Source organism: Diorhabda sublineata, chromosome 7 (genome assembly GCF_026230105.1).
Source record: "Diorhabda sublineata isolate icDioSubl1.1 chromosome 7, icDioSubl1.1, whole genome shotgun sequence".
Classification (NCBI taxonomy): Eukaryota; Metazoa; Arthropoda; class Insecta; order Coleoptera; family Chrysomelidae; genus Diorhabda; species Diorhabda sublineata.
The window spans coordinates 33,315,633-33,339,080 of NC_079480.1; the positions used below are offsets into that span (position 1 = coordinate 33,315,633).

Below are 23,448 nucleotides of genomic sequence, written 5' to 3' on the forward strand. Positions count from 1 at the left end.
TATAATAATCATTTCTACAATTATAACTTACATTCAACGAAAAATTACATAAGATACATTTAAGACTAACGACTGCGCCACATCAACAACCCACAATACCACTCACCAAATATCGTTTCGATAATAGAGAATATCAGATTATTATAAAACAATATATAGAAATGATAATAATTGACTATCAAAATTTTTCACCGAGTATTGATTTCATTCGCTTTTCAATCTCTCAATTTATATAGGGAATTCTTTGAAGCTTTTTACAAATATTATTGAATAATCTAATCCTCTCTAATAATATTTCGTATTCAAATCATTAAATGAGCAAATCTCATGGTTTATAAAATTCGCTGTGAAAAATTACTTAGGTATATCGACAGTCGTATTTTTCTTAGAAAAATAATTGCATAATAATAAATAATTAAAATAATGTATGTACAAGTGCGATATAAATTTGTATAAATGTAGGTAGATACTTAATTTGTTCACTAAGACAACCTTTGCATATTTATTTATTCAGCAAAGGTGTTTGTCAACAAAATTGTGTTATTCACCGATCATATGTATATTTTATATTAACCCAAAAAAAATAGTTTTTTCATAGATAGCTTTCTCTATAAATGTTTAGTATTGGACAATATCAAAGTGAAATAGTTAAAGTATCTAGGGGGTATACCAAAATCATTCATTCTTAAATATTCCTAAACCAGGACTAAATATATGTTTACAACAATAAAAATAAATAAGTGACAACCTAAATAAAACATCCACGTAAGTAAAATTTCGTTAACTGACATTTATCGAAATAATTTACAGTTTACCTTCGATCTCTGAGGAAAATTTGCAATGTAATGAGTATTTGTATAATGGTTAACTCCAACTAAATTAAATGAGTACATCTCATTTATTTTATGCACCTGGTTGAGAAATATTTGGAAAGTAGGTAGAAGCTTACGTTTTACGATTTACTCTAGCCGATCCAAATTAAGAGATATCAAATATAAAACGATTGACATAAAAACAGATACCTCAAATCAGCTTATATCGGATTCGTAGGTAAAACTAAGCTGCTAATAATCAATATAAGAATAAATTTATTCCTCGTATTGTACTGTAATAACCATACAAGGTTGTCAATATCTTTTGTGTTCTCTGTGAGGAGGAGGTCGCGAATCACGCCATTCTCTGCCTTCTTTATGCGGTCTACTTTCGTGATGATGATGGTGGTGATGGTGTCGTTTCTTTTCGACGCCTTTAGCGCCACTGTACAAATCCGAAACGACCATTTCCGAGCCGTCACGATGTCGTTCTGTTCTATAAGGCTCGTCCAAAGTTTCTTTTCTACGAAGCGGTGAATGATTCGTTGCGTTTGTCGCACGTAAACCAGCTTTTGAGCCAGCAGATTCGTGGAGATTCTCCCATGCTTGACGATAATATCGATTGAGAGCTCCGTTTCGGGACTCGGAGCTGGATGAATCAAAAGAAGCTACCGTGTTGCAGTCTGGGGATGCTCGATGTCGGTAATGTTTGGCACTTTGGTTTCTGCGAAATATAATGTATGATTATTTCAAATTATTAGATTGAGAAATTCATATTAATTGGAAATATCATTCAGCTTCAAGATTTTTCTTATTGATTTATGAGTAATAATCTTTTATTCGTTATCAAAATGTTTAAAGCATAATATCTCTGCAAATTCCAATCGTCTCATTGAAAGTACCAACACCAAAAAAACCATTTTGTTCATTGTATTATGATCATATTTGTTAGAAGCTCGTAATGTTAATAAGACCTTGGTTGTTAGAGAAGATCCTGTATATAAAACATCCCACGTATACCTAACCATTCGTTAAAAATATTTGGTATTCCTAATCGTATATAGACAACGAGTTTTAATTTAATTATCTGTGCTGCTTAATTAGTGCAAGACATGCAGTGCAGTGCGGGTCAGCTCACCATTTTACACTAAAAATCTTCAGGTACTTGGTTCTACATGGGGTTGGAAAAGTATCCGGCTCGGTGGGACCGATAGCTTCGGGAAAATTCCCTGCGGCCGATTTGCTGATCGGGAAAAGGTAACGCCAACAAGGTATACCATCGAGAGGGCATCGCGCTAGGGGAAGGTAGTCGATGGGATGATCTGGCTGACGTACCCGCACTGCTACCGCAAAAATTACGAATTAACATTTATGCCAATTCCAAATATACACAGTTGTTTCGGGTACGGGAGTGGTTTCTGTTTGAAAATGGGTTAATATTATTTTTTTCGAAATATGAAAGTATAAACTACCCCAGAACACCAAAGCCAATTGTTAGTTTTCCTTTCATTCCGTTATAAAAAATAAAAAATATAGAAATTTTATTCTAATAGAAAAGATAATAGCCTTTGGAAGAGTTTATATACTACAGTGCGGTCGTAAAGTATGGAATAAATTCAATAATTTCTAATCCAAGAGATATTTTCAAAAACCCTCGGACACGTCAATTTTATTTTTCGACGAGGATTTTTTTGAAGAAAAAATTAATATACAGGGTGTACTCAAAAAAGCTGGGCAGGTAGCAACTTTGTTTTTTTAAATAGACACCCCCAATTTTTTTTACATTTTCGGATTCCTTGTAAAATTCTAAGCATTTTTCATGTAACCCTCCCTATACCTAACTTTAACCGTTTTGAAATTAGAGGAAAGAACAATTTACTATTAAATTATAAGTAGGCTATGACTTTTTGACACAAAACAGCACTTTATTTCATTTTGGTCGCAATAGTTTTTTCTTTTTGAAAAAACATTTTTATAATTAATTTTATTATCAAGATGCGGCTTACTGAAACGCAAAGGATAGAAGTTTTAATCATGATTGGCTATGGGAATAGAACCAGAACGCAACAGGAAGTATGCGAGTTATTTAACCAAAAATATCCCGATCGGACTCCAATTTCGCAATCAACAGTAAGTAAGATTGAAAAAAAAAATTCGAGAAATTGGTCATGTAAGAGATGCTCCAAAGTCTGGTAGACCATCTGTCTCAGAAGAAACACAATTGGATGTTTTATTAAGTGTCCAAGAACGGCCGGCCGCATGTTACAACTAGAGAACTGGCCTCAGAATTAAATGTTAGTAAAACAGCAGTGATCAAAACATTACATAAAAGCAAATACCACCCTTACAAAATGCAAGTCCTTCAAGAACTTTATGAAGACGATTATGACAGACGTCTCGAGTTCTGCGAACGTTTACAAGCTATGTGCCTTGAGAATGAAAACTTTGTGAAAAATATTTTGTTTTCGGACGAGGCTACGTTTAATTTAAATGGAGAAGTAAACACGCAAAACTACCGTTATTGGTCGGACGTAAATCCGCATTGGATGCGCGAAGGCCATACTCAGTATAGGGAAAAAATTAACGGATGGGCGGGTATTGTAGGAAACAGTATTGTAGGGCCCTTTTTCATTGAAGAAAGTTTAACTGGTGAAAGGTATTTGCAGCTTTTACATAACGATGCTCTACCAGCCCTAGCAACGTTATATCCGGGAGAGGATTTACCTAATGTAAACATTTGGTTCCAACAGGATGGCGCCCCGCCACATTACCATGCACATGTTCGCGCATATTTAGATCAAATTTTGCCGAATAGGTGGATTGGAAGAAGGGGGGCGATCGAATGGGCTCCAAGGTCCCCGGACTTAACCCATTTAGACTTTTTTCTGTGGGGTTACATAAAAGGAAAAGTTTTTAAAACAAAACCTGCAGATATGGAAGAATTAAAAAATCGTATTACTCAAGAAATGCGACGTATCACACCACAAGTCATTAATAGTGTCCAGAATGAATTTATTAATCGGTTAGTTTATTGCCAGTTGACAAATGGAAGACATTTTCAACATTTGTTAAAATCAAATTATGTAAACTAGGTATTAGAGTTTAAATGTCGTGTAAAAATCGTAATTTTTAAAAAATGTTACCTGAAAACCCGTGGATTCTATTAATTTTGTATAAATTTTTCTCTTGTTTGCAGCTGCTCATGGCCTACTTTGACTTAAATGTAATATCGAGTTGAATTTTTTTTAACACGCTCTAATTTAAAAACGGTTAAAGTTAGGTATAGAGAGTGTTACATGAAAAATGCTTAGAATTTTACAAGGAATCCGAAAATGTAAAAAAAATTGGGGGTGTCTATTTAAAAAAACAAAGTTGCTACCTGCCCAGCTTTTTTGAGTACACCCTGTATATTAATTTTTTCTTCAAAAAAATCCTCGTCGAAAAATAAAATTGACGTGTCCGAGGATTTTTGAAAATATCTCTTGGATTAGAAATTATTGAATTTATTCCATACTTTACGACCGCACTGTATAAACGAATAAATAACCAAAATACAGCAAAATCTGATTTAAACGTTTATTAGTAAATGAAGAAAAATGAAATGGAATTGAGGAAAACATGCAAAGCATGGCAAAGACTCTGCAAAATTGGACGATAAATAAGATATGCGAACTCAAGACTATGCAAAACCAGTGATTGGTTAGGTTAGGATGATTGATTTATAGATTTCAAATGTTTCCGATCATTCCATCAAATTATCCGCGTCGCTTCATTCTTTTCGGATATTCCTTTATACAATACTTTGATCAAAATACTAAATGCCGGTTTTACGAAAGGTGTAGTACTGACCTTCGCACTAATATTACTATAGTTGTAATTATAGCTGCTAAGAATATAAATCCACCGAAAGCTCCCAAAGCTATAATGGCTCCAAGATTCAATTTCGCACCGAAAGCTTCCTTTCTTTCTCCATCAACCGAGAGCGGTACATTAACGTTGGGCGTTTCTCCATGTTGTATATTAGAACTACCAGCTATTTCGTTGTCCTGAGGATGTCCTGCTACGATTATAGATGGTGGTATTGAAACGGTTGATGATCTAAGTTCTGTTGGTGTCCTGCAACATATTACAATTCGTACATATTATTAATAATTATTGTAAGTACGTAGAATAACAAAATTAACCGTAAAAAACAAAGTAAAAGACAACATGGAATTTTTTTGCCGCGCTATTACTACTTTTGGTTAGCGATACACTTATGGTAAAGCTGAAATCCATAAGGAAGGAAATGACCTTCATATGCTCCGTCGTATTCTTGTCAATGTCGAAAGTGTTGATAAAATCTTTCCCTTCTAACGCATCTCTTAGTTTCGAGAAGAACCAGAAGACTATGAGCAACCACAAATTCGCGTCACTTGTGATATGGCACGTTATCATGGTAAAGAAGAAATCCTTTTGGCCATTTCCAGAACAGTTACTATCCAATGTTTTACGACAGACATTGCGAAAACGGCTGAAATGATTTCAAATTTACGGTACTTGCCTTAACAGCCGAGGCCATCAGACATAGATAGTGAGTGATTGTTAGGATCGATTTAGTAAACCTCACCTTGAATATGGTCTTCTAGTTCTGTTAGCTATTTTTACAATATCAATGCCTCGTATAGTTGTCGGTGATGGGCGAGTACCTCTTGTTCTTGGACGAGTTGTGGTTGTAGCAGTTGATCGTGATAGAGTTGTCGTTACTGTTGTTGTTGATGCAAATCTTGTAGTTTGCGTCGGTTCGGGAATTTGTACTACCGTTGTTGCTACCACTACAAAAATAATCGGAATGTCGAAAACGTATACAACAATTTTTCTCGATATTCCGTGAATAAATTAAATGTACTCACTTTGACAAGTCGGCGGCAAATTGTCGTAATGTCCGTTGGTTAAACATGTTAATATTTCTGGTCCGTTTAATACGTAACCATCGTTACAACTGTATGTTACTTCCATTCCAAAAATTGTAGCATTCGATATATCAACGTTTCCATTTTCTATTTGAGCGGGCGGTTCACACTGGATGGCTGTAAGAAGATAATAATCGGTGCTTGAGGTTAAAGGACAACCAATAAAAACAATTATGTAGTATAAAGAAAATCTGACGGTACTTATGAAAATATTATTACAAGCTGCAAAACGTAGATACCTTCGCATCTCGGCGGCGGTCCGTTCCATCTTTCGTCGATATCGCAGGCCAGCTGAGCTCGTCCAATCATCTCATACCCTTCATTACAAGAATAAATAACTCTTGATAAGTACCCGACGCTATCATTCACCAAATTGTACTCTCCATTGGATATATCAGCTGGATATCCACACTGTATTCCTGAAGTAAACAAAATTTATTCAAGTGAAATAGTAAAGAAAAGTAATTAGTAAAACGGCCGAAAACTATACTCACTTTTACAGACCGGAGGAAATTCGTTATAAAATCCAGTTTCCAAACAAACTCTGGTAGCTGGTCCTACTAGAAGGTGACCTTCATCACAAGAATATTCGATTGTTGAACCGACATTGAAGTTTGGAGCGATCATTGTAGAGTTTGGCGGTTGTTCGGGACGTCCACACGCTTTCGGTTCTGATCAAAAAAAATTACAACTAAACAATTTTCATATGCTTAATTCATCGCATATCCGATTAATAATAAACATTACACTTACGATGTTGACAAATATAATTTAAACGCATTGTACAATCTGTATCTGACCATAACCAGCCTTTAGTGCCGTCATAGCGGGCGCAATCTCCGTTGCCAACTGGTAGATTCCAAAATGAAACTGTAACGTCCTCAGCACTCAACCATTTCCATCCGCGGGTATCTGGATCTCTTAGAGCTCCCATCCAATATTGCCCGCCAGCGTCGCTTCTATGCCTTCTCCACAATTCCCAGCTAATGAATCCTTGAAGAGCAGGATTGCTCTCGTCGACCAAAGTTCCTCCTCTCGATCTACAGAAAGAGAGAGCTTCGCGGAAAGGTAGAGGCTGTCTATTATAGAAGATGTAGCATTTTCCATTGTAAGTTGCCGTACTACCTAATTAAAACAAAACTTTGTTATATTTTGTTCGCAAATAGAATAGAGAATAAGTTGAAGAATATAATCGACTCCTCAATTATTCGAGTTCAAGTTTTTCTATATTTAGTTCAAATTTCATTATAAATTAACGTACGACTATGATTTCTTTATTTAAAACATTAGGGGTTCTGAGAATTTGCTTTACGGTAGTTTTCAAATAGTACTTTAACGGAATAACTTCCACGTTTCACCATCTGTTGAAATCTTATATCTGTCACCTGTATTTACAAGTGAAATCTAACAACTAGAGTATTCTCGATAAATTTATTCCTGAGAATTTATAATTGGCGTACGGCGTACAATTTTTATATGAAACTTTCACTACAATCGCGTATATCTTCGTTTTTTATTTATCGGCTTCTCATCGTGAGAAACAGGTTCAGTTACCAACGGGAAGATTATTTCTATACTTCATTCATCAACATGTAGAATATTTACCACGCCCCGAATATATTGCATCAATTTTCACGCGTTTTTAATTCTTTCTTTGTTCCTTTTAGATCCACTTATACGCAACATATATTTTGAAAACTTATACATCGGAATGAATGGAAAATGCAAAGAATGTTGTTACTTTGTATGCTTACGCTGTTCACAGTTTGTTATCAATTGAAAAGCGGAGCACTGACCTTTTCTATTAAAATTGCTCGAGTCGAAAAAAGCTCTCAAGTGGAAATCATGTCAATAACCACTCTGGAAGAAAATCTAATCTGAATATTGATGTATGATGCTGTAGGATATAGAATTTATTTTATATTTTGTTTATATTACAGAAAAAAATGTATTAGTGATCTTGAAATTTAACTAATTTGGACACAAGATATCCATTTCATATTATTTATCCACCATTTATCTTAAAAATTGTATATAACTTTTACCCGCGGCTTGGCTCGCATCGAATCCATTAAATAAGTATCAGAAATCATTATAATAGAAAAGAACGAACTCTGTAGCTATATTAGAACCTGAGATATAGATCTTTGAATGTAGAAAAATTGCCAAAAACCTACAAAAATCCATAATAACTCCACAGTGAATGTCCGCACCTAGCTCCTATCCAACACAACCGATTTGAATGGTCAAAAACTCAAAAGAAAGAAGGTGTTTCAGCGAGTGTTCTTAGAGCAAAACGAACTCTGTAGCTATATTAGAACCTGAGATATAGATCTTTGAATGTAGAAAAATTGTCAAAAACCTACAAAAATCCATAATAACTCCACATTGAATATCCGCGTCTAGTTCTACTCCAACTCAACCGATATAAGTGTTCAAAAACTCAAAAGAAAGAAGGTGTTTCAGCGAGTGTTCTTAATCCAAAACGAACTCTGTAGCTATATTAGAACCTGAGATATAGATCTTTGAATGTAGAAAAATTGCCAAAAACCTACAAAAATCCATAATAACTCCACAGTGAATGTCCGCACCTAGCTCCTATCCAACACAACCGATTTGAATGGTCAAAAACTCAAAAGAAAGAAGGTGTTTCAGCGAGTGTTCTTAGAGCAAAACTAACTCTGTAGCTATATTAGAACCTGAGATATAGATCTTTAAATATAGAAAAATTGCCAAAAACCTACAAAAATCCATAATAACTCCACAGTGAATGTCCACACCTAGCTCCTATCCAACACAACCGATTTGAATGGTCAAAAACTCAAAAGAAAGAAGGTGTTTCAGCGAGTGTTCTTAGAGCAAAACCAAGTCTGTAGCTATATTAGAACCTGAGATATAGATCTTTGAATGTAGAAAAATTGTCAAAAACCTACAAAAATCCATAATAACTCCACATTGAATATCCGCGTCTAGTTCTACTCCAACTCAACCGATATAAGTGTTCAAAAACTCAAAAGAAAGAAGGTGTTTCAGCGAGTGTTCTTAATCCAAAACGAACTCTGTAGCTATATTAGAACCTGAGATATAGATCTTTGAATGTAGAAAAATTGCCAAAAACCTACAAAAATCCATAATAACTCCACAGTGAATGTCCGCACCTAGCTCCTATCCGACACAACCGATTTGAATGGTCAAAAACTCAAAAGAAAGAAGGTGTTTCAGCGAGTGTTCTTAGAGCAAAACGAACTCTGTAGCTATATTAGAACCTGAGATATAGATCTTTAAATATAGAAAAATTGCCAAAAACCTACAAAAATCCATAATAACTCCACAGTGAATGTCCGCACCTAGCTCCTATCCAACACAACCGATTTGAATGGTCAAAAACTCAAAAGAAAGAAGGTGTTTCAGCGAGTGTTCTTAGAGCAAAACCAAGTCTGTAGCTATATTAGAACCTGAGATATAGATCTTTGAATGTAGAAAAATTGCCAAAAACCTACAAAAATTCATAATAACTCCACATTGAATATCCTCGCCTGTTCTACTCCAACTCAACCGATGTAAGTGTTCAAAAACTCAAAAGAAAGAAGGTGTTTCAGCGAGTGTTCTTAATCCAAAACGAACTCTGTAGCTATATTAGAACCTGAGATATAGATCTTTAAATATAGAAAAATTGCCAAAAACCTACAAAAATCCATAATAACTCCACAGTGAATGTCCGCACCTAGCTCCTATCCGACACAACCGATTTGAATGGTCAAAAACTCAAAAGAAAGAAGGTGTTTCAGCGAGTGTTCTTAGAGCAAAACCAAGTCTGTAGCTATATTAGAACCTGAGATATAGATCTTTGAATGTAGAAAAATTGCCAAAAACCTACAAAAATTCATAATAACTCCACATTGAATATCCTCGCCTGTTCTACTCCAACTCAACCGATGTAAGTGTTCAAAAACTCAAAAGAAAGAAGGTGTTTCAGCGAGTGTTCTTAATCCAAAACGAACTCTGTAGCTATATTAGAACCTGAGATATAGATCTTTGAATGTAGAAAAATTGCCAAAAACCTACAAAAATCCATAATAACTCCACAGTGAATGTCCGCACCTAGCTCCTATCCGACACAACCGATTTGAATGGTCAAAAACTCAAAAGAAAGAAGGTGTTTCAGCGAGTGTTCTTAATCCAAAACGAACTCTGTAGCTATATTAGAACCTGAGATATAGATCTTTGAATGTAGAAAAATTGTCAAAAACCTACAAAAATCCATAATAACTCCACATTGAATATCCGCGTCTAGTTCTACTCCAACTCAACCGATATAAGTGTTCAAAAACTCAAAAGAAAGAAGGTGTTTCAGCGAGTGTTCTTAATCCAAAACGAACTCTGTAGCTATATTAGAACCTGAGATATAGATCTTTGAATGTAGAAAAATTGCCAAAAACCTACAAAAATCCATAATAACTCCACAGTGAATGTCCGCACCTAGCTCCTATCCGACACAACCGATTTGAATGGTCAAAAACTCAAAAGAAAGAAGGTGTTTCAGCGAGTGTTCTTAGAGCAAAACGAACTCTGTAGCTATATTAGAACCTGAGATATAGATCTTTAAATATAGAAAAATTGCCAAAAACCTACAAAAATCCATAATAACTCCACAGTGAATGTCCGCACCTAGCTCCTATCCAACACAACCGATTTGAATGGTCAAAAACTCAAAAGAAAGAAGGTGTTTCAGCGAGTGTTCTTAGAGCAAAACCAAGTCTGTAGCTATATTAGAACCTGAGATATAGATCTTTGAATGTAGAAAAATTGCCAAAAACCTACAGAAATCCATAATAACTCCACATTGAATATCCTCGCCTGTTCTACTCCAACTCAACCGATGTAAGTGTTCAAAAACTCAAAAGAAAGAAGGTGTTTCAGCGAGTGTTCTCAAACCAAAACCAAGTCTGTAGCTATATTAGAACCTGAGATATAGATCTTTGAATGTAGAAAAATTGTCAAAAACCTACAAAAATCCATAACTCCACATTGAACATCCACGCCTAGCTCCTCTCCAACTCGACCGATTTAAGTGTTCCTAAACTCAAAAGAAAGGTGTTTCAGCGAGTGTTCTTAAACCAAAACGAAGTCTCTATCTTGAATAGAACCTGAGATATTGAGGATAGAACATGTGTATGTGAAAAACTCCCATAAGTAATGTACAGGGGGAAATCGCATTTGAGTATAACTTGTAAATGGTGAAAATTAGATGATACCCGATGGTTGACGGCTGATCTGTGTATCAATACCTTTCATTGAAAAAAAAAAATTAAGCAAATCGGTTGGGTAGAACCCCTGAACGGACTCGGAAAGAAAATCATCAATTTTTTTAATACATAAAATGTATAATTGCAATTTAGTTGAAAACAAAATTATTTATGTTTGTTTTATGCTACTATATTTTAAAATTTAGTTTCTATCCTTATAGACATCGTCGAATAACTTACCTGGTGGTTGATCTCTGAACTGAGGACATCTTTCAATCGGTAATGCTTGATCTGTATAAACGAATGCCTCACAAATAGATAGTTGGCGCGGATTAGGTGCTTCTAAATGCACACTTACAAATGCTCCAGGCATCGGAGGATTACAAGGAAGAAATAAGGGTTGACCCTCTTCTAGAAACCCTGTAAATCGATTGCAAATTGGATTCGTACCTAAATCCGGTCTGTTGTTACCGACTCTAACAATTATAGTTGCGGGTTTTTTCGCTCCTGTAAAAAATAAAATAAAATGTGTAATAATATTGAAGAATAAAAATATTAATACTTGAATTTTAATAATTTTTTCAATCACACTTTTTGTAGACTAAATTTTTGGTTGATGTCATATTTTTCGAATTCATTCACTTTTCAAATTTCGTATTTACCCTTTTTTGTTATCCTGTATAAAAAGAGGACACTTTCTTATTTTTTTGTTCTTATTTTCCAATAAAAATATGAAAATTTTATTGTGAATAAATCATGTCAATATAAAACAAATTCCTCAGTCGATTATAGATATAATGCTTTCATACTGTATTCGTCGTCATCGTTTTAAATTGTAGGTTAAGGTTAAGAATGTCATGGCCAAATTTCTTCTCTAAAGACCTTCGTTTATATTCCATTGACCCAAAGATGCAGTTGTAGCTCAGTCGATGCGTTATCGCAAACAACGAAATTATGTCATCTTTTAAAAATTTTCCTATGTCGCGAAAATAAGAATTTACCAACAGTCATATATATTTGGCTATTTTATTCTCATTGAGCTTATTAGACGACCAAAGTGGACAAAATAATTCAATAACTATAATAAGAGGTGTTATTTTGAACGGCCCGCTATTTCGGTAAATGTCACTTTTGAAGCTGTCATTTTTTGACATTTGACAAGTAGAAACTACGCCATTAATGATACACGCTTCAACGACGCATTGAAATTATTAAAATTCACTATAAAAATGGTGAAAGTTTGGCAGAGACGGTTCGTAAAACTAAAACATTTTTGGGTCGACGTGAAGCACCTTCTCGGACCGCAATACAGAAATTGGTGGAAAAATTTGAGCTGTCGGGACGAAGTTAGTGATGTGAAGAATAAAACCCGTGCACGTCGCTCAAAAACAACTGGGAATATTGCTGCTGTAGCTGAAAGTGTTGAAGAAAACCCAGGTTGGTCCATTTCTCATCGTTCTTTGGAATTAGCCATTCCACAAACGTCATTACACGGTATTTTGCATAAAGACTTAAGGCCTATAAAGTTCAGTTGACACAAGAACTCAAGCCGAACGATCATCAACAACGTCGTGTCTTTGCTGATTGGGTCCTTGAAATGCATGAAAATGATCCGGAATCATCTTAACTGACGAGGCCCATTTCCACTTTGGTGGTTACGTCAATAAACAAAATTGTCGAATCTGGGGCTCGGAAAACCCAAGAGTTATTGCTGAAAATCTTCTGCATCCTCAACGCGTGACTGTTCGGTACGGTTTATGGTCTGGCGGTGTCATTGGACCTTACTTTTTTGAAAATGAGGTTGGAGCAACAGTTACGGTGAATGGCTTGCGCTATCGAGAGATGATTAATGATTTTTTATGGCCGGAATTGGATGGTATTGATTTGGACAACGTTTACTTTCAACAAGACGGCCACACAAGCAACGAAACCATCTCGATCTTTTACGGGAAAAATTTCCGGACCGTGTTATCTCTCGAAGACTTTTTCCTTTGGGGCCACGTGAAAGATAAGGTCTACGCCAACAGTCCAGTATTAATTCAAGACCTCAAAGATAGAATTCGTGAAGGTATCGAGGACATAGGGCAGCCGCTTTGCAATTTGGTTACGGAAAATTTCATGAAATATAATATAGTCCTGTAAACGCAGTCGTGGCGGCCATTTGGCTGATGTTGTGTTCCATTATTCCTTCCTCTTTATAATTAAATAAACATCCGATCATTTATCTCAAAAAATGGCAACTCAAACTAAAAAGACATTAAACTCTTTCTTAGCATTACATCAAAATGTTTCCATTTCCTCCGAAACAAACAATATAGATAGGAGGGAACCAAAAATAGTAACAATAGGTGATAATTCAAGAATGCAAGGAATGGATTTAATCACAAATAATAATAAGGAAGAAATGAGCCAAAAACTGCCGAGACAACTGAGCAAAATGTAGGAAAAATGGAAATTAATAAATAATAAACGAGAGAGAAGTATGAAGACATTATAAGCAAGGCGGAGGGAATACTGAGTGGGAAGAGAAGCTAACGAAAACAAAAAGAAAGAGAGGAAACAGTTCGTGAGAAAATAGTCAATAAATGAGTGCTTATCGAGCACATATAAAGAATAATTTAAAATGATAACATTATATAATGGTCCTCGAATGGATTAATTTCAAGAGAATTATAGCAGCGATAATGAATGATTAATTTAAAACTAATTTGGATAATATCTTCGTGAGACAATATTATTTGTAAAATTATACCCACTGAAATAAGGAAAATTTCTTTTCGCACGATAGTTAATGCTTTTATTAACCCAGATAAATAAAGATACCTTAGGAAGAAACCATATTTATTTCCGGTGGCATTAAGAGTAAAGTCAACTCAAAACCGGAGTATTAAATTTCAAATTTTAGATGCGTCCACCCTCGAGTTTTTTCCAAAAAAATCAGCACATGTATACAGTGACAAGTATATTAAATTTAACAATAAAATGACAAACTTTAATTTGTTTTTAATTACCTTACGTATGGAAATATCGTAATTATTAAACAGTGAATTATTTCAACAAAAAAACGTGTTTGTGAGTACTCACCACAACACGGCTTTCCGAAATCCAACCTCACCAACTGTACCATATACGGCTCTAGAAGATTAACGTACCACCAAGGATTTCTTTCGGGTTTCGTTAAAGTACAACTTTCTCCACTAAAGAATGCGCTCGTGCTTCCGTCTATTGCCTTTTGTGGTATACCTCCAGAGTCTGTACTAACTTGCATGGGAGCTTTACCAGCAGCGACGTTCAAAACTGAAAACAAATGTGCGTTGTGATTTTTATACATTTCCGTGCAAATATTCACATCCTTATAAGTTAATTGATAAAACTGATTTATAGCAACAGCATAAAAATATACAAATGCCTTCAACATGTTACACTTTCTTTCATTCCAGAAGTGATAATGCCATTACAGAGAAAGTGATTATGACTAATTGGTAAATGCAAATCGATTTATTGTGTTAGTTTAAGTAATCGGCGAGAAATGCAAATATTTTCGGTTAGTTTCCCGCCTCTTTGGATCGAATTCAATAGATCGATATATAAGTTGATTTTTTCCGAATTATTTTCTACCGAAATGGAAGAAAACACTTGAAAATTTGTAAAGATTGAATGTGGGCACATCTATAACAATTTTATTTTCTTTTTTATTGTGTTAGTTTAAGTAATCGGCGAGAAATGCAAATATTTTCGGTTAGTTTCCTGCCTCTTTGGATCGAATTCGATAGATCGACGTGTAAGTTGATTTTTTCCGAATTATTTTCTACCGAAATGAAAGAAAACACTTGAAAATTGGTAAAGATTGAATGTGGGCACATCTATAACAATTTTATTTTCTTTTTTATTGTGTTAGTTTAAGTAATCGGCGAGAAATGCAAATATTTTCGGTTAGTTTCCTGCCTCTTTGGATCGAATTCGATAGATCGACGTGTAAGTTGATTTTTTCCGAATTATTTTCTACCGAAATGAAAGAAAACACTTGAAAATTGGTAAAGATTGAATGTGGGCACATCTATAACAATTTTATTTTCTTTTTTATTGTGTTAGTTTAAGTAATCGGCGAGAAATGCAAATATTTTCGGTTAGTTTCCCGCCTCTTTGGATCGAATTCGATAGATCGATATATAAGTTGATTTTTTCCGAATTATTTTCTACCGAAATGAAAGAAAACACTTGAAAATTGGTAAAGATTGAATGTGGGCACATCTACAACAATTTTATTTTCTTTTTTATTGTGTTAGTTTAAGTAATCGGCGAGAAATGCAAATATTTTCGGTTAGTTTCCTGCCTCTTTGGATCGAATTCAATAGATCGACGTGTAAGTTGATTTTTTCCGAATTATTTTCTACCTAAATGAAAGAAAACACTTGAAAATTGGTAAAGATTGAATGTGGGCACATCTATAACAATTTTATTTTCTTTTTTATTGTGTTAGTTTAAGTAATCGGCGAGAAATGCAAATATTTTCGGTTAGTTTCCCGCCTCTTTGGATCGAATTCGATAGATCGATATATAAGTTGATTTTTTCCGAATTATTTTCTACCGAAATGGAAGAAAACACTTGAAAATTGGTAAAGATTGAATGTGGGCACATCTACAACAATTTTATTTTCTTTTTTATTGTGTTAGTTTAAGTAATCGGCGAGAAATGCAAATATTTTCGGTTAGTTTCCTGCCTCTTTGGATCGAATTCGATAGATCGATATATAAGTTGATTTTTTCCGAATTATTTTCTACCGAAATGGAAGAAAACACTTGAAAATTGGTAAAGATTGAATGTGGGCACATCTATAACAATTTTATTTTCTTTTTTATTGTGTTAGTTTAAGTAATCGGCGAGAAATGCAAATATTTTCGGTTAGTTTCCCGCCTCTTTGGATCGAATTCGATAGATCGATATATAAGTTGATTTTTTCCGAATTATTTTCTACCGAAATGGAAGAAAACACTTGAAAATTGGTAAAGATTGAATGTGGGCACATCTACAACAATTTTATTTTCTTTTTTATTGTGTTAGTTTAAGTAATCGGCGAGAAATGCAAATATTTTCGGTTAGTTTCCCGCCTCTTTGGATCGAATTCGATAGATCGATATATAAGTTGATTTTTTCCGAATTATTTTCTACCGAAATGGAAGAAAACACTTGAAAATTGGTAAAGATTGAATGTGGGCACATCTACAACAATTTTATTTTCTTTTTTATTGTGTTAGTTTAAGTAATCGGCGAGAAATGCAAATATTTTCGGTTAGTTTCCTGCCTCTTTGGATCGAATTCGATAGATCGACGTGTAAGTTGATTTTTTCCGAATTATTTTCTACCGAAATGAAAGAAACACTTGAAAATTGGTAAAGATTGAATGTGGGCACATCTATAACAATTTTATTTTCTTTTTTATTGTGTTAGTTTAAGTAATCGGCGAGAAATGCAAATATTTTCGGTTAGTTTCCCGCCTCTTTGGATCGAATTCAATAGATCGACGTGTAAGTTGATTTTTTCCAAATTATTTTCTACCGAAATGGAAGAAAACACTTGAAAATTGGTAAAGATTGAATGTGGGCACATTTATAACAATTTTATTTTCTTTTTTATTGTGTTAAATTAAGTAATCGGCGAGAAATGCAAATATTTTCGGTTAGTTTCCTGCCTCTTTGGATCGAATTCAATAGATCGACGTGTAAGTTGATTTTTTCCGAATTATTTTCTACCGAAATGAAAGAAACACTTGAAAATTGGTAAAGATTGAATGTGGGCACATCTATAACAATTTTATTTTCTTTTTTATTGTGTTAGTTTAAGTAATCGGCGAGAAATGCAAATATTTTCGGTTAGTTTCCCGCCTCTTTGGATCGAATTCAATAGATCGACGTGTAAGTTGATTTTTTCCGAATTATTTTCTACCGAAATGAAAGAAACACTTGAAAATTGGTAAAGATTGAATGTGGGCACATTTATAACAATTTTATTTTCTTTTTTATTGTGTTAAATTAAGTAATCGGCGAGAAATGCAAATATTTTCGGTTAGTTTCCTGCCTCTTTGGATCGAATTCAATAGATCGACGTGTAAGTTGATTTTTTCCGAATTATTTTCTACCGAAATGAAAGAAACACTTGAAAATTGGTAAAGATTGAATGTGGGCACATTTATAACAATTTTATTTTCTTTTTTATTGTGTTAAATTAAGTAATCGGCGAGAAATGCAAATATTTTCGGTTAGTTTCCCGCCTCTTTGGATCGAATTCAATAGATCGACGTGTAAGTTGATTTTTTCCGAATTATTTTCTACCGAAATGAAAGAAACACTTGAAAATTGGTAAAGATTGAATGTGGGCACATTTATAACAATTTTATTTTCTTTTTTATTGTGTTAAATTAAGTAATCGGCGAGAAATGCAAATATTTTCGGTTAGTTTCCTGCCTCTTTGGATCGAATTCAATAGATCGACGTGTAAGTTGATTTTTTCCGAATTATTTTCTACCGAAATGAAAGAAACACTTGAAAATTGGTAAAGATTGAATGTGGGCACATTTATAACAATTTTATTTTCTTTTTTATTGTGTTAAATTAAGTAATCGGCGAGAAATGCAAATATTTTCGGTTAGTTTCCCGCCTCTTTGGATCGAATTCAATAGATCGACGTGTAAGTTGATTTTTTCCGAATTATTTTCTACCGAAATGAAAGAAACACTTGAAAATTGGTAAAGATTGAATGTGGGCACATTTATAACAATTTTATTTTCTTTTTTATTGTGTTAAATTAAGTAATCGGCGAGAAATGCAAATATTTTCGGTTAGTTTCCTGCCTCTTTGGATCGAATTCGATAGATCGACGTGTAAGTTGATTTTTTCCGAATTATTTTCTACCGAAATGAAAGAAAACACTTGAAAATTGGTAAAGATTGAATGTGGGCACATTTATAACAATTTTATTTTCTTTTTTATTGTGTTAAATTAAGTAATCGGCGAGAAATGCAAATATTTTCGGTTAGTTTCCTGCCTCTTTGGATCGAATTCAATAGATCGACGTGTAAGTTGATTTTTTCCGAATTATTTTCTACCGAAATGAAAGAAACACTTGAAAATTGGTAAAGATTGAATGTGGGCACATCTATAACAATTTTATTTTCTTTTTTATTGTGTTAGTTTAAGTAATCGGCGAGAAATGCAAATATTTTCGGTTAGTTTCCCGCCTCTTTGGATCGAATTCAATAGATCGATATATAAGTTGATTTTTTCCGAATTATTTTCTACCGAAATGAAAGAAACACTTGAAAATTGGTAAAGATTGAATGTGGGCACATTTATAACAATTTTATTTTCTTTTTTATTGTGTTAGTTTAAGTAATCGGCGAGAAATGCAAATATTTTCGGTTAGTTTCCCGCCTCTTTGGATCGAATTCAATAGATCGATATATAAGTTGATTTTTTCCGAATTATTTTCTACCGAAATGGAAGAAAACACTTGAAAATTTTATAACAATTTTATTTTCTTTTAATGAACGATTTTTTATGAATTGTATACTAAGAAAAATAACAGATTCATTATTGTGTAGCTTAAAAATATCTAAAAATATTACAATTTTTGTTCAAATTTTTATATATAAAATAATAGTTTAACCACACTAGTTTGTAACGATTAATAAAATTGCAGGTAGGAAATTGCATTCATTAAGTGCCCTGTTCAGGTCATCGACCATCTCACAAGAGGAATGCAGGTAAAACTGTAAACTTACCGTGTAAAACTAGAGCTGCCGATTGCGATGATGGCATTAAATTAGATAAAAAAAAACCATAAGGAAATGAAGGTAAACGCTAATTGAACATATTACCAAATATTACCAGTGGGGAATTTTGTCTAAATGAAGCGAAAATTGTAGTTGAAATTCTATTGGTTTTAAAATTGTTATATATTTTATATTACAAACTCTAACATCAAATATACGAATTGAATCAATACAAATTGTACAAAGTATGTATAGAATACAACTTTGTATTGATGAATTGATGAATAGACCAACAACTAACAGATACTCAGACGTATGCAGCTCAGATATTTGAAATATAGACACTTTGGAAACGGACTCTACTTAAAAAGATCATGCAGGATATCTCGAACAGAGTATTTACGGAATGCAGATATAAGATCGAGTATACACAACTTCAGAGATAATACAAACTAATCAACTGGTGCGGAATGGAGTAGAGCAGATGACCGAAGAAAGCATCGATGTATCAACCGCAGAATAAAAGGAAACAAGAAAGACCATTGAGGACCTGGAAAGGAGGAATCGAATAAAATATGAAAGACTGACCCCCGCTGTATATATACATCAATTCTTGTTGTTAGTTAACAATAGTATTTAATAATTAACTCTCCCCATTTCCATATATTCCTCGATTATGAAAAATGTGTTTTATTAAATAATAAAGTTTACATATGATGGTGAAAGTTTTTTTATCGTGGCATAACGAGAGATTCGTACATTCCAATGGTAGGTAAGTATTACTGGTTACCACGTTTGGTGGTAGTTATGGTTTATTATGTTATTTATGTTTTACTTCGCTGGTTTTTTTATCACTAGACAGTTGCTACTGTTGCTACTATTAATTAAAGTTCTATAGAAACTTTTTGAAGTGGAAGTTTTCCATTTGTGGTAGTTTTTTTTAATTAACACGTCAAAAGATTGCTATTTCACGATTAGCAAAGAATCTGAGGCTCTTATATTTCAATATCCCCCAAAATCAAATACGTACACACACTAGTTCCACTTTACTTATTTATATATATTTATAATGTATGTAATGATAAATTTTGTGGTGTTGATAACAGATAATATAAAGACAAAGTTTTATCAATGACTTAGTCGGGGCGTAACGATCATTTCCAATAATTTTCCCAGCCCGCATTCAGATCCATATCTTCTGATGTTTATTGCTGATTGATTGCTACAGGGTTTGTCCGGTCGATTTAAAAAAATTTATTGAGCCAATCGTTACAATTCTTTAAAAACTTTCAAAATAGGCTCCTTCTGCGTCGATGCAGCGCTGCCAGCGCGATTTCCAAGCATTGAAGGCGTCACGGAAGGCATTCTCCGGAATAGCCTTGAGAGCCGCGGTGCATGCTGCTTGGATCACCTTTGTCGTCTCGAAATGCTTGCCTTTCATCGGCCTTTTCAGGCGAGGAAACAAAAAAAAGTCCGGGGGGGGCACATCTGGGTTGTAGGGCGGCTGCGGAAGCGTTGGAATGCCGGCCTTAGTCAGGTAGCTGTTCACAAGATAGGCGGTGCAACTTCCAGTCTGCTGCGATGTCTTGTCGGACCCGATTGACCCTTCGTTTGAGTCTCTTGAGCACTTCGACACAGTCGACGGTCTGTGTTCAAAACTTTGCGCACACGAGTCACATTGTCGGTGTTTGTCGAAGTCGAAGGTCTTCCAGCACGGTCTTCATCGGCGACCTCTTCCCGGCCCTCCAAAAAGGCCTGGTGCCACCGAAACACACCACTTCTTGCTAAAGCAACATCTGGGTAAGCCTGCTTGATCATATCAAACGTCTCTGTCGCAGATTTACCGAGTTTCACACAGAATTTAATCGCGTACCTCTGCTCTAACGGACGCCGCATTTTCGGCTTGCACAACTCACAGAAACACGTCGCGCTAAAATCCCTTTCCTGACTCTCCAGGTGCTCGGAGACAACTGACCAGCCGCTCGTTTGTTAGCTAGGAACGCCCTCTATCGAATCCAGTCGGTGCTGTGCACACTCTGAAGTACAATCGCGGCGGAAGATAATCAGTCCTATTACTTTCCGGACAAACCCTGTATATTCGTAATACATTTAGTGAACCGTGTAACGAAAAGATGGAATTGAAAGAATACTCATTCGCTCTGTCTGCAGGTAATAGACAAAAGCAAGAAAATAACAAAGCAATTATAAGAAATACACTAACCGTACGTAGTAGTAAAAATTATGGTCTGAAAACTATCAAAACGGTATTTTTGATGGAATTCAAGGGATAGGCGTTTATTAAAAAAATGCTGTAAACAATTTCTATGAAAAAAATTCAAGTATAGGGAAATGCGACAACAAATTATGAGAGTTCAAAACGGAAAATATCAAATTAACGGTATTTTTCAGCCAAAACATTTTATTAAGACGGGATTAGGTCAAAACTAACCTAACCTACTTAAAAATCTATCAACTTTCCCTCTATTGGGTTATTTTATGACTCGACCTACCTGTACTTCTTAGCGCCGAACATACATGTCGGATTATCTACCCTTCTTGGTCAGACAGGTAAAGAAGGATGGTTAGCGCCCAAATTACACCCGCCGATCAAATTAACGGTATTTTTCTGCCAAAACCTTTTATTAAGACGAGATTAGGTCAAAACTAGTGCCATATCAAAAAAAAATTGTGTGTGTCAGCTCCGACGCACGACTGGAGTTTACTCCTCAAGTTCGATTGTCTAACCAGACGCAAAAAGAGTTTATTTAACTTAAAAAAGATTGATACTGTATAAAAGGGTAAATTTGTTAATTAATGAAAATAATATACATATATAAACATATATTTATTCAATTTATTCATTTCATATACATTTATTATAACTAATCGACGAAATATTTTACATTAAACTTTTTACAATAGTCAATTTCAGATGTGCAACCACGTGTTTGTTAGTTGTTCCGGCAATATCATCTACACCTCTTTCTGCCATAGTTATTTGAAAATACTTTCAGTTCACTTTAGCGGAACACAATGATAAAAATTAAAACTTCACAATGACAGCAATATAAGTATGTCGACGCTGAAAAATTAGAAAGTTGCGCACCAAAAACGTAACGAGGTCATTCATCGATAGATTTTACTCCTCACATTTTTCTCGTACCGGGCCCCTTATATATGCAAATCGATTCTTAAGGAGTAAACTCCAAAAAAAAACAATATCGAGACGATTTATTAGGGAAAATTTCACATCTCTGTAATTTATTAACTTTTCTTGGAATCAAAAATTCAGTTGTATGAATTCGGTATGATAGAATCGTAATTTTAACCTTATTCATTTAAACATGTCATTACGCCATTTTAAATTTACAATATACCAAAAGAGAAACGCTTAACTGATGTTATAACTCTACTAAAAAAAAAGGAACGTTCACCCCAATATAATAAGAGTTATCGAAAAACTAAACACCGATAAATAATTAAACGTTTGTGAGAACGGCAAACAAATTAGGCAATAAAATACCTGTGACACCTGGTATAAGACAAGGGGATAGCCTAAGCCCAATCCTGTTCAATATTATAATGGACGAAATCATCAACGAAGTAAAGCAAGCCGGGAGAGCAGGGCCGGATTAAGCTAGGGGCTTGGGGGGGCTATAGCCCCGGGCCCCAGGTCCAAGAGGGCCCCATCATTGTGTATTTTTTGATGTGTTGATACCACAAATCTAACGTATTGATATTATTTTCATCCGGCCCTGCGGTAGAGGATACCGAATGAGAGAAAGAGATAAAAATAATATGCTATGCTGATGACGCAGTAATCATCTCGGAAGACGAAGATAACCTACAGAAGCTCCTATATAAATTCCAACAAATACCGAACACGTACAACATGCAAATATCCACACAAAAAAAAAAACAAAATCTCTGACAATATCTAAAGAACCGAGAAGATGTAAACTAGTGATCTACGATCAGAGTGTAGAACAAGTGATGTCCTTCAAATATCTAGGGACAAACATAACAAGAAGAAAGAAGTAAAAGCACAAACAACGAAGGTAGCATCAGGATACCTTAGAGATTTAATTAATGTAAAATTATAATATACAGGGTGTTTGGAGGGTGAAGTTGCCAGACAACGTAACTTTGCTGATGACGAACGCATTTTGGAAGCTTGATACTTCACTGTTATTTCTTTTTGAATAGTTTGTATGAAATTATGATTAAATCTGAATAAGGTAAGACTACACTAACAAATGACATCATTTTTTTAACATTTCAGCGGTTATTAAAAAAATAATTAAAGTTTTTATACAAAAAAAATGGAGAATTATTACTCATTAAACTTAAGGCAAAATGTTGTTTAAGTAGGCGCAACACGTAGCCAACACCATCACCTATCGACCATTTTCCTATGGCTACTCACCCTCCAAACACCCGTATAAAACTTGCGTTAGGCCGGTCATGACAAATGCAATAGAAACAGAGCGGAGAACACAACCACTAATAGGCTCCTAAGAACAACAGAAATGCGGACTCTGAGATCAATAACAGGACATACGTTACTCGATCGGAAGAGAAATGAAGAAATATTCGGGATATTCACGATGTAGTAAGATGGGCAAGGAGCCGCAGAAGAGAATGGAGAGACCATGTTGACATTGATATG

General features: G+C 34.6%; 1 protein-coding gene across 1 annotated transcript in view; it reads right to left on the reverse strand.

Moving 5' to 3' along the window:
• LOC130447135 (uncharacterized) overlaps positions 1 to 23,448 on the reverse strand; it is a 31,584-nt gene continuing 8,136 nt past the window's right edge. Inside the window, exons 3-11 of the mRNA XM_056783792.1 lie at positions 14,095 to 14,307; positions 11,251 to 11,517; positions 6,518 to 6,889; positions 6,259 to 6,435; positions 6,004 to 6,183; positions 5,705 to 5,881; positions 5,422 to 5,626; positions 4,662 to 4,928; positions 1 to 1,536 (exon numbers count right to left, since the gene is read on the reverse strand). Of these exons, the coding sequence (XP_056639770.1) occupies positions 1,128 to 1,536; positions 4,662 to 4,928; positions 5,422 to 5,626; positions 5,705 to 5,881; positions 6,004 to 6,183; positions 6,259 to 6,435; positions 6,518 to 6,889; positions 11,251 to 11,517; positions 14,095 to 14,307 (2,267 nt within the window). The 3' untranslated portion in view covers positions 1 to 1,127. The remainder of the gene's footprint in view (positions 1,537 to 4,661; positions 4,929 to 5,421; positions 5,627 to 5,704; positions 5,882 to 6,003; positions 6,184 to 6,258; positions 6,436 to 6,517; positions 6,890 to 11,250; positions 11,518 to 14,094; positions 14,308 to 23,448) is intronic.